This window comes from Corvus brachyrhynchos, unplaced genomic scaffold (assembly GCF_000691975.1).
Source record: "Corvus brachyrhynchos isolate BGI_N302 unplaced genomic scaffold, ASM69197v1 scaffold565, whole genome shotgun sequence".
NCBI classification, from domain to species: Eukaryota; Metazoa; Chordata; class Aves; order Passeriformes; family Corvidae; genus Corvus; species Corvus brachyrhynchos.
In genome coordinates this window covers 263,670-279,104 of record NW_008237911.1, presented here as the reverse complement: position 1 = coordinate 279,104, position 15,435 = coordinate 263,670, and the positions used below count along the sequence as shown (strand labels likewise).

Below are 15,435 nucleotides of genomic sequence, written 5' to 3'. Positions count from 1 at the left end.
ATTAAAAGCATTGAAAATGAGAGGTGGCTGGACTGACAGCATAATTTAAAGGCAGTGATTACACAGTGTAACAGGTAGGTGACAGCTACTGGAACTGGAGAACTGATCTGGGTTGTAAAATACTCTCTTCACTCCATACCCAAGTCATCTCTGAGCACAGGAACAAACATAAATAGGAGGAGATTTTAAAGGCACCAAGAGAACCACGTATCTAAATATCAGTGCTTTTGACCTCATAAAAAGCCCAGAAAATCCAAATCCTTCTCAATTCCAGCATGTCTTAAATTCCATCAAGTTCAGCAGCACTACAACAGCACCTGACTTACCCTGGAATCAGGAGATACCTCATCAGTTACAGAAGTAACATTACAGTTACATCTTTTTGAAGAAAAGAACAATGATTTTTGGTACGGCCACACATTAAACAGCTCTTTTTACTTCTGATGTTTTCCCGATTGTTATCAATCAGCTGATTTCTTTCAGGCTCAGGAAGTTAATACAATTTTTTTTCCCCTTCTGGGAATGCAGGGCATAATTAAAGAGCTACTTGGACCCTTGAAAATCTTAACTCCAAAACACAGTTTTCCCCAGGTCCCAGAGCTGTGATGTCCCTGATGGGGCAGCTTTTGCCTGGCTACCTTCCCTCCAGAGCCCAGCCAGGGCTGTGATCACTGGCAACAACTCTGGACCTCACATGCTGGGAACAGCCATCCATGGAAAGAAAAGCAACAGAAGACGCCAAAAACCTGGTCTGTCTTCAAAACACCAGCTTAGACACCTACATGATACTCAGCTTTAAATTCCCTCAATTTGATAATCAGGCCCAAGATAATTTTAATCAGTAGCTGTAAGGCCTGAATTTCACTGACTACTGTTTGTCCCATGAAGAGCCAATGGTTTTTATTTATAGTTTTCTGGGTATAGTGTCTGGAATCCCAAGATATTAATTAAGAGTATTTATGAAGTGTTCTTAGTGATAAAGCATGGACTATTTTTTTTCCCCAGCCTAGTATGCCTTTTTAACTTAAGTCTAATAAAACAAGGTCCGACTGAAGAATCACTAATGAAAAAAAAAAGTATAAACAAGTTGAAACAGAACAGGTCTCTAGGATTAGGAATTAGAATGGCCCAAAAGAGCCTTTATGTTTATTACTTGGATCAAAGTATCATTATGATAAAAAATATGACCTAATTTTAATGTGAGTGACCTCAGAGTAACCAGCACTGTAAAGTATCATTTTTCTTCGTGCAGGATTCCAAACAAAAATTAGTTACTTTCCTCCTCAGAGAGGACATCTGGACTGTTTATCAATGAGCAGGAATTTGCCTCGCTGCAAAGAGTCTGTGATGTCTCCTCATGTGCACCAGGGGAAAGCTGGGCTTGCAGAGCATCTGCACACCCTGGCAGGCTTTTTCCCCCTGACCCAGCCCCTAGACAGAAGGGCTGAGCACGAAATTTATGGTCTGGGTGATGTGCGCCATGAGCTCACACTTTAGCAGACAAATTAGACGGGCTGCAGTCTGTGCAGCTGTAAACGACGTCCTGCAGGGTTCCACCTGATCCTTTACAGCTTTTCATAAATCAGTACCTACCAGTTTCAGAAGAGAGTCATTAAAAAGAAATCATGGAAATTACATGTTTGCTCAGGGGAAGTGAAATAGAACATTTCTCTCCATCTTTTCTTCGCTCCCCTCCTCTTTCTTTTTCCTTTTTTTTTTTTTTTTTGTTTTTTTAACTCTTTTTACTTTGTTGCCTTGACTATGATACACCCTCTCATGTCATCTTCTGACAGTCATGGCAAGATTTTCTATCGGGTTCACCCTGATTTTCTATCCTGTTCACCCTGACTGTGGGCCCCATCTACAAAGTTGTATTTACTGACATGTGGTGCCCCGAAAAAAAAAATCAGGAAGACTCAGTTTGGAGACACAAATTGAACAGTGAGATGCCAGTTACAAAACATCCTGTGGCTGGAAGCTTTCTCTGGATGTGTCCATTACTTTAACAGTTGGAATTAACCTTTGAGCCATCAGCAGTGAGGAGAACTATGGTGCATTGTCATTAGCACAGCTTTTTGTCACAACACAGGAAAAACTTGCTTTACTAACAAGAAAAAACACAGAAAACATCATTACAACCTGGCCCACTACAGCATTGAAAATCTCACCTCTGGTTGGCTGCTGTGTGGGGAGACAAGGAGATACGCCTACTTGTAAAATCCAGGAATTGAGACAAAGAATATGAAAATGTCCTGCCACTTCTTCTGCAAATACACAGAGGAGCTGTGCACACACAATGCCAGACTTTGTACTGTAGGAGCCTCTCTCCTTCCATCCCTTCCTCCAAACAGCACAACCAACCTTCAGTTTTTAAAATCTGGACTTTCCTTTCCACAGTCAATTTCTTTTAAAGAGGAAAGCATTTTTTAAAACCAAAAAAAACCCCATAAAGTAATTTCCTGTAGCAAATTTTAGGTAATTAAAAGCTGATTTTGTAAAGTGAAATTGCTCCCTATGAGCCTGGTTGGAACACAACTCCTATGGGCTTTATGATTATGGCAAGCTGAAGCACAGAATTCAAGTCTAACAAGAATTCTCTTTCAAGAGCAAAATAACTCAAAACCATCAGGTGGCACGGAAAGCAAATTTCAGTTTTATCTTCTACAGCAATCAGAGTCATATGCACAAATGTATATAACAGGAAACCAGTAAATAAATGCCATGCCAAGGAGCAGTAGAGTTATTCTGTTTACTTGATTATCCCTGGACCTTAAAGATAAAAATCTTCAGAGTTCCAACTCTTCATGCCCATTTTTAACATGCTCTTAGCAGGCTGTAATTCAGTCCCTAAAGTACAATTCACCTCTTAAGGGGGCACATTTGCATTTCCCCAGGGCTTTCATGTGATGTTTTCATACTCTCCAAATAAGCAGGTCTTGGGCTGCTCCTTGGAGTGAAAGGAGAGCTGGAGAAATGGAGAGGGGCCATACAAATAACCAAAGGGAAAAACAGTGCAGTTGAGGCTGAAAAAATGGTGCACCTCTCTAAATGTCAATATTTCTTGTTTCCTAGCTCCATTGTTGCTAAAAAGTCCCGAACTTACCACAGCTTCCTCTAGGATAATAAGCAAATAAAATTTCAACAAAAGTCAGTCCTTCAGTCTTCCCTACTCCTTTAGCTGCCTCTCAGAACATGATTTTCAATATACTTTATCTTCTCAGCATCTTGGTGGGATAATAAATCATATGCCTGGGTGTGTCAATGCTTCTACATTTACTTTTTCCCAACACCAAACCACTAAAGACAAAAAATACCAGCATGCTGCTGAATTTTTTTTTTTCCTTTCATAACCCTGCTTAAGCTGTGCTTTTAAGGAAATACAGGCACATTTCCTGGGATGTGTAGCTGCCTGACAGACCCTCAATGCCAACCAGTTATTATTGTTAGGACAGTCTGTAGGCTCCTCAGAAGAAGGAGAGAAAAATGCTATATAAAACTCTTAAAATGCTTAAAATCTAGCATTTGCTGTGGAGAGTTTCCCTTTACGTCTCACTTTTGGCTGCACTGTTGTTGCCTATAATCAAAAGAGAACCAACCCTTGCAGCAGTGTTAGAATAGTAAAGTAAAAAGCAGACCTTTATCTGGAAGCTTCCAGGTGTCCCAGTGCTGATGGGCACACCCTGAAATCAAATTTCTGCAATTTTATAAGGTTAATTAATTAGGATATCTAACAGGCACATCCAATAGGAGATTCAGCTGCCCCACTAACCCACCCCCAGGTCAGCCCCCTGGAGTTGGTCCAAGGGGTTCTCTGACCCACTTCTTACTGTAGGTCCCCTGCTTGGAATAAATATTATTTATTAATCTAAACAATATTTCAGGGATGTGTTTAGAAGGTCAGCTTATTGTTCCAAAATCTAGGGGGAAAGGGCAGGAAAAGTACTGGAGCTACAGCCATCTACACAGCTACAAATACATGAGAAACACATAAAAAGCTCAGGCAGCACCGTGAATTTCTACTTTTGCCACAAGAAGCACGGCCATGGCTCCATGCAGCTCCTCTCTCCAGCACTCCCAGTGTGGAATTGCCACCCCCACTAACGAGGGCTCCACGAGCTGAGAGCAGCAGAAGAAAACACCTCGGGAGTCACTGAACAGCAAAGCCTCCCTTCCCCACCAGGCCACCCGCTGGTCCAGCTGCATTTCTCTTTAAATTACACAGTACCCAAATTGGCCTGCTGCAAATTCCTGCCCGAGTTTCACCAAATTAGAGGTGCAAAAGTGCCAATAGATGTTTTACTGTCCCTGTTAACAGGGAACCCAGCTCACTTCCATCTACTCACTTCGAAGGGACAATGGGTGAGCTGTGCCTGCCCCAGGCTCAGTAATAATGACTGCTGGGGAAATTGGGTGAAAACAGGGCTTTTCTGTCTCTAGCTGAATGAAGTCTCTAAAAATTTCCTCAGTTTAACTCCTGCACAGTCCAAACTATGTTCAGACACCAAGAAGTAGAATTTACTGTATTCCATTTTGTGATTTGTAGTTCAGTTTCTTCCCCCCCCTCCATAAAGTCACTATTTTATGTTTAGCAGGCTTCAGAGAGAGAGAGAGCTGGAGTTTTAGGTTTACATTACTTGAATTCTTTTAGGGCGAACAGTCTGGGTTTAGGACACAGATTATGTTGTTGCTGGATTTTAAACGAAGCTTAAAATCCACACAGAATCTTGCTCTACACAGCATTTGGCCAAACTCAAACCCCTTTGTTAAGACCCTGACAACATCCAAGGAAAACTGAAATCTCCTTCTCTCTTCCACCCTGGAAGTTCCTAACAAGGAGAAGCAAACAAACAATATTACAGCAGGTCAGCAATATATGTCAAGCATCTGAGGCCTTCTGACCTGAATGGCAAAAAAAGAGAATTTCTCAACAAAATGTTCAGCCAATCTAAACAGTAATTTCATTGCAAATATTTTTGTAAAAACAGAGCTGGAATTAGGCTGCAAAAAGGAGCAAGTCTGAATTTTTTCTTTGCCCTGTTCACTGCTCCTTTTGAGCTTGATTTTCATAAAAATCCTACCAAGCTAGAAGGTAGAGTGTTTCCACCAAATTATCAGGTTTTAAGTGGAAATAAACTTTGTGAGGAGCAAACTTCAAATTGTAAACACTGCCCCTGGATGTCTCAGGATGACACCAGTGAGAGCAGCACAATGAGAGACAACAAAGCACATGTTTAGCAGTGAGCCCTTAAAATCAATTACTCACAAATAACAGCTCTTCCAAAGACTGCTCAAGGAAATTACCTCAACCAGTATTTCAAACAACACATCAAATTTAAGAAAGTCAAGCTAGGATTGTAAACAACTTGCTAATACGTAAAAGAATGTATGAGGAACTAATTATTCATACACGGTTTTTCATCAGGAAGAATACCTGACCCTCACTCCTTAAGTTTTCTGGGCTATATGAAAAGAATTTCAGGTACGATTTTTCTGAAATATCCTGAATTCTCAGGTGTTCTTCTCCCCATCCTTGCAGCACAATTATTTCCTCATCTCCTAAACATGTGCTTGCAGTGTAAAGAAACAACAGCAGCAATACCTGACACTTTCACTCTACCAAAAGCAAACACAGAAGCAGGCTGGGATTTTTTTGTGCAGACTCCGCATCAGTTTTGCAGTCAATCAGAGGCCTGGCAGAAATCCAGAATTTCTGAAAGTCATATGTTGGAATTAGAAACAAATTTCAATTTTTTTTCAAGTGCCTTTTTTTTTTTTTTGGCAGAGGTCTGTGCACTAACTCGGCTACTCCTTGTTTCATAGGTTCATGAAGACTAAAGGGCTTCAGTTCCCCCTACATCACAGCAAATATGGGAAAGCTGCCACAACGTTTGAGCTGCCTGAATCCCGTGTCACAACCCTGATACCTCAAGATCACACTATATTATGACAGCTTTGGGACACAGAAATGCTTTAGATATATTAAATTACACTCCATGTTTTAAATATATTTTTTGAAATGGCCATGTAAAAGTAAGATTCATATACATAAAAAGGTAATATACATTGTAAATATATATATATATATATAAAAATTCAGAATCAGGAATATAAGTAAGAATAAAAAAAAATCATAAATATAAATAAGTGAAAAAAGTGAAATGGATAAAAATCATTTTCACAAGTGCATTTCAGATTTGTAGTACACAAAGTGTTTCCAGTTGCATGACTTGGGTTACATGTTTTCCCCTCACAAATGAAACAACAGCTAAAGAGCCATTTCAGCCTCACCAACTTACTCACAGGTGGGTGAAGTGATTCTGACTCCCCAACCCAAGTTGAGAAAAGTTTCCATCTGCTTTGTATCTGTATGAAATGCTCACAAATGTGAAGTAATACACAGTGGACTAAAAAAAAATAAGCTAGAGAGGAAAAATAATGAACTTGATCAAAACTGGAAGAACGATGAACTCACTTCCACCCTAAAGATACCCAAACAACCTAAGGACTCCATTAGAAAAATGAACATCATGTTCAGAAAACAGGAAAGAACAGCAAGACATAAATCAAATAAAAATATCATGAGGTTGAGCTTTAGAAAACCACATGGCTTGTACTGAGTTCTGTTCCTACAACCCCTTACAGAGCTGGTTAACTCCAGGCAGCCTAAGGGACACAAAAACCCATGCGTCCAGAACCAGTGCAGGTCTTGTTAGCAAGAGCTCAAGGCGGCCACCTGATTAAAAAGTGAATTTTGACAGGTAAGAAAGAAATCAGCCCTACTCTGTACTTTACAAGGAATAGAAATGGAGCTTTCACGTGAATCTGAGATGAAACACAACACCAGGAAAGGTATTATGAAACGTTTGCTGTGCTGAGGCTACAAAAACCTTTTGTCAGTGTAAGGTTCAAAAGCACGTAGAATCGTCTGCAAAGCAATGATCAATAAGGATAAAAACATCCCCTCGGGCATCAAGAAATTATTAGATGCCATGGAGTGGCCTGAAGGGATAGAAAACTTAAAAGGAAAGAGAGAATTGAAGGCTTTGACTCCTCTTCTGTGAGGTATTAGTGTAAAACATGCCTGGGCTGTGGCCTGGAATCAGATGTACAGCCAAGCACATCCTCCAGTGGAGGTCAGTTAACAGCAACCAGCACCCAGAGGACAGGGATGTCCTATGCACCTCCAGAAATATGTTTTTTAAATAGGATACAACAGTGCTGTGACTATTTTAAACAAACATCAGCCCTAAAATCTGTAAGAAGAGACAGGTTTTGCAGCTGCAGCAGACGTCGTCAGGTTAAACATTTTTCCCTGACCGAGGATATTCTGAACACCTACAAGCATATGGTGGGCATCAAGCTTTAGCATTCCTCCAGTAGCACCACAGACATGGCTAAAAGAGAGCTGGGACCTCTATAATTTAGATTAATTGCTTATTATGGGTAGGAGGAGAGGTGGTGTGGGAGTGCTGCAGCCTCAAGTAACAACTGAGAGCAGCCATCTGAGCAGATGGAGTCCCTGGAGCCCTCGGGGCCGAGTCCCTGAGTTCTTTCCCTCTGCAGTGATGTCTGTCCCTCTCTGGCTGCTGACAGCAGAGGAGCACTGGCAGGGATCCCACTGTGTCCCCTTCTCCAGGAGCTGCTCTGACTCACAGCCCTTCAATATCAGTTGTGTATTCCTGCACACAAGGCTATGGCAAGCCCCAAGCCCATTTTAACTCTTGCTTCTCATTTTTCAGCCTCATTTTTCTCTGTCAGCCTGTCAAAAAAGCGGTGCTGAACCTCCGGGCTCAGTCCCTGGCCAGCAGCACCAGTGGCTGTTACCTGCCACCAGTGCCTCTCTGCAGGACACCAAGGGGGTGCGGAGCTGGCTGCAGATTTTCAGCCGTGTCCACGGTTTGAGATTAGTCTAAGGTTTGAGATTAGTCTGCTTTGACAATGGTTACCTGGCACAGGCGACCCCTCATTTGTGTTTTTACATGGTTGTGTTTAAGGACAGCCTGGGTTGGCCTGCAGACACTGACAGAGTGTGAGATGGAGAGATCACGGATCACACATTCCCTGAACTGCAACAAGTTCCTTCCTAGAGGGGAAGGGCTTGGGCTCGTCCATGCTGGGACCCCACAGTGCCCTGTCTGTCAGCAGGGAGTGAGGAGCTGCAGAAAGGCAGAGAGACTGCACTGCTTGGGAATGTGCAGGGATGTGGCAGTGGAAGGGTAATTGGGAAGGAAGCAAGGAATAAAATCCCCTTTGATGCTGCCCTCCTCAGAAATGCGCTCTGTATCAAAGTGAAAGCAGCAGCAGGAGGAGCATTTTACTGAGAGCTCACCTAAAGCAGCTGTGAGAAGTCCCCTACCATGCAGGCAGCCTCCTTCCCTCCTTCCCTCCCCATGAGCAGAGAGCATGGCACTGTGTTAGGGATGTGCAGCCTCTGCCACCCCTCTGCACCAGCACAGAATGGATCAGGAGCAAAGAGAGCATGAGAGAGACAGAGGGGAGCAATATCCCACTGCGGAGCTCCTGCACAGAGCCCAGCAGGTGGAAACAGTGCTCAGACTGAATTTGGTCTCCATTAGAGGATATCAGCTTCTACTGGCTATGAACAGGTAACTGGAAATGATGGTTTCATGTTGTTTTCAGCTCTGCTGTGGTTCAAATCTGCAACTGGAAGGACAGCAAACAGGGAGCATTTTGCTTCTGTTTGGAATGCAAAATATGCAGCACCGGTTTCTGCAATCAAGCCTCCAAACTCAGACAAGATAGTTACGATTCCCAACTCCCCTATTCAGCAGATTGCTGCAGCATATCCCTATAAAATAATTATTTGCACCAATTGTTTGCCAAATAGGGGTGCAAGGTGTTTGGAAGGAATGTACTTGACTGAGAAAATGGTGTTTAAACAGTTTGGTGTTTTTCCCAAAAATGTGTGGTGTTGTTTTGTTTGGTTGGTTGTTTTTTTCTGTCAACTCCTAGACATAATTGCTTCTGTAAGCATGTGGTTTCCTATGTGTTAAAGACTCACGAAGCAAATTATTGAAACATAACTAGTGTGCAAGCCATCTTCTCTCAATATATAAATTTAAAAGCAAAGCCCATTAGTATGACTGCCTTTCTCCTCCCATCTCTACTTTCTTTTTCTCCTCTCTGGCGTGGCAGTAGGAGGTAATTAGAGTGGTCAGTCTCTAGCTGAGGGTGCAGCACAAAGCTGGGGCCAAGAAGAAGGAGGCAAGGTCCATGGCAGTCGCACAGCAGGCTGCAGGATCAATGCAGTTCTTTCCACTGCCTTTGCTCCTTCTGTGCCTTCCCATTCAATTGCCATGGTGGGAAGCATGCTGCATCTCAAGTAAAGGTCTAACAGGAAGGTCTTCTGTGTTCCCTTTTGAAACTTGCCTCGTGTCAGGCTCTGGTCTCTTGCCCAGTGAAACACAGAACAACCTCCAAGGCGTGGGTCTGAAGCAGCAGAGAAGCAGAGTGCATTTCTTCCTGACTCTGCCTGCTTTGCTGACAGAGGATTTGGCACTAGCATTCATGCTAAAAATAATTTTACATCTTTTGCACCCCTCCAGTAAGAGTATGACATTTTGTGCATTGTACAAACGAATTCTCTTTAACCCTACTTAACTAAAGCTCTTCTTTCACCACATCCTCATTATGCCCCTAGGTGTCAACACACTCTTCAGCTGCTCACTCTCAATGAGATAATTCTTATCTCATCATAGTGATGATGTTTCAGAGCGTGTTGAAAACGCAGGATTAAAAATGAAAGTTTTTAATGCAATTAGGAATATTGCACAGGTTGAAAATTAATTCCTAGTTAACACATTGATCTAAGAGGGAGCGTAAGTGCATTTTTAAGTCTGTGAGCACTACAGAAAGCAAAGAAACATTATTCATATGATTAAAGTTAACGTGACTTGTCAGAGAAGAGCACAAGTGTATTTGGACCCCATTCAGAAAGATACTTAGGAACGTGGCTGGCTGTAACCTATGAAACACTAAGCACTTAAAACACCACCAAAAGAGAAGGAAAAGGAAGATCACATGATGGCCAAATCTGCCAGCTGTGCTTTTCTCATAAAACTCTGCTCAATTCTACAATGGGTTTCAAAACCTTAGAATAAAAATCTTTCACAAATTGGATAAATAATAGCAAATAATTAATAAAAACAACAGCAATAATAAAACCAATAATATTAAATCCTTCTCCCAAAGGGATAGTCCGGAAGCATTCTGTATCCTTAAAGATTACAAACAGCTACAGTTAAAGGGTGAAGAGGCAGCAAAGAGAGCAAACAAATCCTAATTACAGGAGATGAAGGAATCAAAGAGGTTCATGAGCAATGTAAGATCTACTATGTCACCTTGCCGCCGCGTTGGTGATGATTTTCAGACTGCTGGGGTTACGGATCAGCTTATCCAGGATGCTGACAATCTGCTCAAACTTGGGTCTGTTGTTTCTGTCTTTCTGCCAGCAGTCCAGCATCAGCTGATACAAGGCAGCTGGGCAGTCCATGGGAGGTGGCAAGCGGTACCCTTCATCCACAGCCTTAATCACCTGCACAAGGAGAAAAGTTTGTGGAAACTTAAAGGCACTTTACACCAACTTGGTTTTTATCAGCTCTGTGAGCATTAACGTGGACATTCTGAGTTTAAACAAACGTGTTTATTCACTAATTGCCTTGTCATGCAATGCCTCTCGTTTATCTGCAAAGTAAACCAGGCAGTAGATTAGGCATGCAGAAAAGGGAGTTAAGATGCAGTGTGTGACTTTGAAGAAGGTGAGTGTGTGGAAAGGATCTCAAAAACTCACACTCCGTTCAACTGAATCCATAAACAAAAGCCACAGTTAGAAAGTGCTTGCTTAAGTATGCCAACCTTCAAAAGGTCTTGAATATCCCTCCTCTGATCATCCTTAGCAACACATGCTTTCCACATCCTCCAGTGGACACTGGAGTCCAAAAAAAGTCAGAAAAAAGCAACCTTTCCACATCCTCCAGTGGACACTGAACTCGTAAAACAACAGAAAAAACACCTTTCCACATCCTCCAGTGGACACAACTCAAAAAAACAACAGAAAAAACAACCTACCCTGCTGAAAAATCAACCTGCCCACTAACGGGACATCCTGAACCAACAGACGAAAGGTCTCGTGGATGATCTCACAGGGCCACAAAATGTTTTTAAAACTTACATCACAGACACCTATACACTTTCTGTTAGTGTTATACAATTCTTGTATAACTTGCTTAGATTGATAAAATTTGTCTAGATTGTCTATAATTTTTCCAGATTGACACACACATAAACAAGAACAGTTTAGAATTTACGTTGTCCAGAAGCTGTTTAATCCAGCCTTTTCACTAGAGTCTAACACCTCTTGATCAGGCCTACAGGATCTATTGCACCATGAATAAAAAACTCCAATGCATTCAAAGTAGAAAATTACAAAGCCGTACTCTGTTAATCTGTCCTTTTTATCTGGATCAATTAATTGAAAAGCAGAACAAACTATTCTGAATCAGAACAAGGACAAGAGAACAGTTAATGGTTTAAGCAGCCATGAAGGAGAGGCACATAAATAGGTTAATCCTTCTGTTTCTGATTTTAATGGGATATTATTAAAGGCATTCCACTAACATATCAGTCTGCACGACAGGATACATTAACCTCCACAAACAATAGAAAAAACATTCATTACCAATTAAAAGAAATGCATTGTTTTCTGCAGAGACTTGGGTTGCAGAGGTACCAATTTAAAGGAAGTTTTCTTCTCCTTTTCCTTGTTTAACATAAAGTAGTACAGAAAATGTTTAACTACAACTGTGTTACTGACTTATTTATTTTAATTCAGGACTTGTAAAAATATATCAGTTCCTTGGAAAATCTATTTGTGTGAGCGACTGCACTCCATAAAATTTGGTTCATAAGTAACTCCTGTGGAATGAATCTAAAATTAATAAAACAACAGAAGAAGAACCCAAAACAGATATAATGAAAATCTTCTTTGGAGAAATGTTATGCTTCTTTAAAAAATGGGGAGACCTCCATTAATCATTTGGATTGCAGGCTTGGACAGTTTACTAATGTTACAAAGAAACCTGTATTGGAAGTCTAATCAGATCACTCTCCTTCTCTAAATTATCCATTGATTACTTCCAGAAGCATTTTGGTTTCATTAAACTCTTAGCAGAAATTCTTTGCTTCTCTTTTTCACAAGTGCCAAGAGCAATTTATTCAGTGGATTTGACATTTACAGAAAATTTCTATAGAATATTATACCAGTGGAACCAAAGGGGATCAACAGAAATTTAGGAGGGTTTTCTAAAAATGAACTAAGGAATGTAAAAGGCAGTGACCTCACTGCAGTGGAATTGTTTGCATCATCTTACAGGAAACCACCAATGGGATAAAATTCTCTACTCTGCTCCTTCAGAGGTCCAAAGCACTCTGCTATAAAGATGGTGGATTTGTTAAGTTCCAATGAACTTTTACTTAACCAGGGAGATGCAGAGATTTTCATCTCTCCACCTTATTCAATGTCACCATCAAAAACTCAGAGCCACTCAGTCTCATCATGCTTGGCTTCCTTCCACAGCTTGATTCCTTACTCTGAGAACTTCCTTAATCTGAGAACCTAACTCAGATAACAGTTTACTCACATCCTGGTTGGACATCTCCCAGTAGGGTCTCTCCCCATAAGACATCACCTCCCAGAGGACAATCCCATAGCTCCAGGCATCACTGGCTGACGTGAACTTCCGATAGGAAATGGCTTCTGGAGACGTCCATCGGATGGGAATCTTGCCCCCCTGGGAGCAAAACAAAACCAAAGAGTCCATCTGACTGTCCTGCAACAAATATGATTTTGTGTGGTTGATTATTTTATCTCTGAGATTCTCAGTTATCGTGATATTGGTGTGAAAAAAAGCCCCAGTGTAAGCTGGAAAACGTTGCTGCCATTTACCATGGGAGCAAAAGGGAGAGTAAAATACATTTCAGTGCAAAATCTTCCGATATCTAGTAGGTTTACCACAGATTTATCTATATACAGTATAGATATCCAGGACAGGATACATACTTTATACACATACATACATATATACATATATATATATATATCTATATATATCTCTAAAATGTGTAGCATAATATGCACAGATAAGAGTGAATGGTAAATCAAGACTGGTTGATTTTCAGTAATAAAATGTTTGGAAACTGGCACAACAGTCATGCAGCATTAAAGGTGAAAAACCCAGTCCAAGGTCCTTGCTTATAACCCAAGGTCCTTTTGCACACCACAGGAGGGCTGGCTTTGGCTGATTTTAAGGCACTGAAGTGAATTCCCTGTTGGTGTGGAACCTGCATGGCTTCACCTCTTTTCACCCCATGTTTTCTAGGACATTCAAGGAAAATGAGGGGCCATGATGCTGCTCTGTTTCACCAAAGCCAAGCCTCCAGCTGCTCAAGGCAGTGACCGTGACCACAAGCACAAATTTCCCATTCCAAAGCTCCCTGAGACAGTCACAGAAAGTCAGATGCAGATGGGGTCATCTGTGCAGAGGGAAGAGTGCACATATGTCAGTCGGGAGAGCGGCCTCGGACATTTTTTACAGTCATAAGAGAAGCAAGCTATCGTTAAATGACAAACTTGAAGAGAAGTGAAGCTACCAGTACAATTAACATGGTAGTTAGGGGAACATCTCTCTCTGGTCATGGCCACCACCTGGTGCTGTAGGTCAAATTAGTAAAATGCACACAAAGAACCTCAGGCTGAGTTTCTAAAATGAGAGAATTAGAGGCAAGAGACAATTCCTGGTGATACCATCTTTGACAGAGGTTTTTGAGAGTCACACATGAGAAAATAAAGTTCTAAAAGAGAGTGCTGCAAAACTTGTTCCTGAAGACAATTCTGGAGTGAATGTGTTTCGGTACAGAAAACTGTGAGAGTTTAAAGTTATTTCCAGTTATGCACAACACGTACAGAATATATTCTGAAGATTTCACACCAGACCAGCTCTTTGCAGTGCTTCTGACACCCTCATTATACTCCAGTCACACACCTCTCCTCACAACCACCGTGTGGGAAGAGTGCTCTTACTTCCACTGAGTAACCAGCAAGAAAAAAAGATTTAAATATATTACTGCTTTGCCTACACTTCCATAAACTGTTCCTGCCCTGAAGGTAGCTATACAGTCACCAGCTTTAGACTGACTATCTTGGTTAACAATAGAAATGCAGGCATTCGTGTTAATTAGAAACCTAAATACAGTCTAAAAACACTGAAGCATCTTCATTTTCATGGCTAATATTGCACAAATTAAATTAAGTATAAACAACACAGGCAGGCCTGACTCAGACTACAATTTAGACCTCCAAAATGTCACCAGATATGTCTTAGAGGCTTGCCAAAGGTCAGGGAGGGAATTATCTTGGCATGTGGTTTTCATGGATCCCATTCTATTTAGCAGAGCTCCCTACCAAAAGACAAACCTTCATTTTCCACACAACCCTTAAAATTAGGTAAACACCGAATTAACGTATCACTTGTGGACCAGCAAAGAGGACACAGAAAATAAACTGGAGTATTTGAAACCACTGTTTTATCACTGAAGCCAGATGAAGAGTCTCTCTGTCTCTCTCTTGGAAATTTAATCCATTAGATGATGTTCTTTAGTCACAAAAAGTACATTGTATTTTCCATGCATTATAACTTTATTCACAATTCCCAGTGCTGCTCCAGAACAGCACCAAGAACATAAAATTGACTTTGTTTTTCTCATACTCAATTAATAAGCAATACTATACTCCCTTTACAAGTGTCCAGGGGCCCTCAGCGAGTCCAAGGCCCAGCCAAGAAACAAGGAAAGCTCTCCTGTAGCCTTGTGTTTTCACAACAAATCCACTTACATTTTTAGATGTGAGGCTGATAAAGAAATCAATCTCTCTGTTTTCTATGCTAGTAGTGAACTTTGGTTTTCAATAAAGAATGTCAATCCTGGGGGAAAGCTGTGTCCTAAATCTACACCAACACAAACCCCACCACCACAAAGAGAAAGAACTTCCTAATCAGGCATCTCCCACTTGTCCCACAGGCTCAGCAGACTGACACAGCTGCAAAGCCAAGGTGCCCAAGGCCTGCCCAGCAGACCCACATAAATAGTAACATTTTTGAGTTTTCAGAATATTGCTCCCTAAAAATCTGAATTTCCATGGGTCACTTTTGTAGTTTCATGTCAAGATAGGGAAATGCAGCCCTTCTTGCTGAACCCTAGAGAAATAATGGCCAGGTGCCACACAGAAAAATGTGCTCATGGCTAGAATATGAGCACTTTAGACAAGGGCAGGAATTTCATATTTGATAGAAGGTCTTTATAATCTTATGTAAAAAGTCATTTATGCAATTGGAGAAATAGATTTGCAAAAAAAAAAAAAAG

The 15,435-nt window shown here is 41.2% G+C and overlaps 1 protein-coding gene across 1 annotated transcript in view; it reads right to left on the bottom strand.

Moving 5' to 3' along the window:
* The window catches only part of EPHA3 (EPH receptor A3), a 186,384-nt gene that overhangs the window by 6,127 nt on the left and 164,822 nt on the right, over window positions 1-15,435 (bottom strand). The window contains 2 exon segments of the mRNA XM_017733054.1: window positions 10,362-10,555; window positions 12,660-12,809. Of these exon segments, the coding sequence (XP_017588543.1) occupies window positions 10,362-10,555; window positions 12,660-12,809 (344 nt within the window).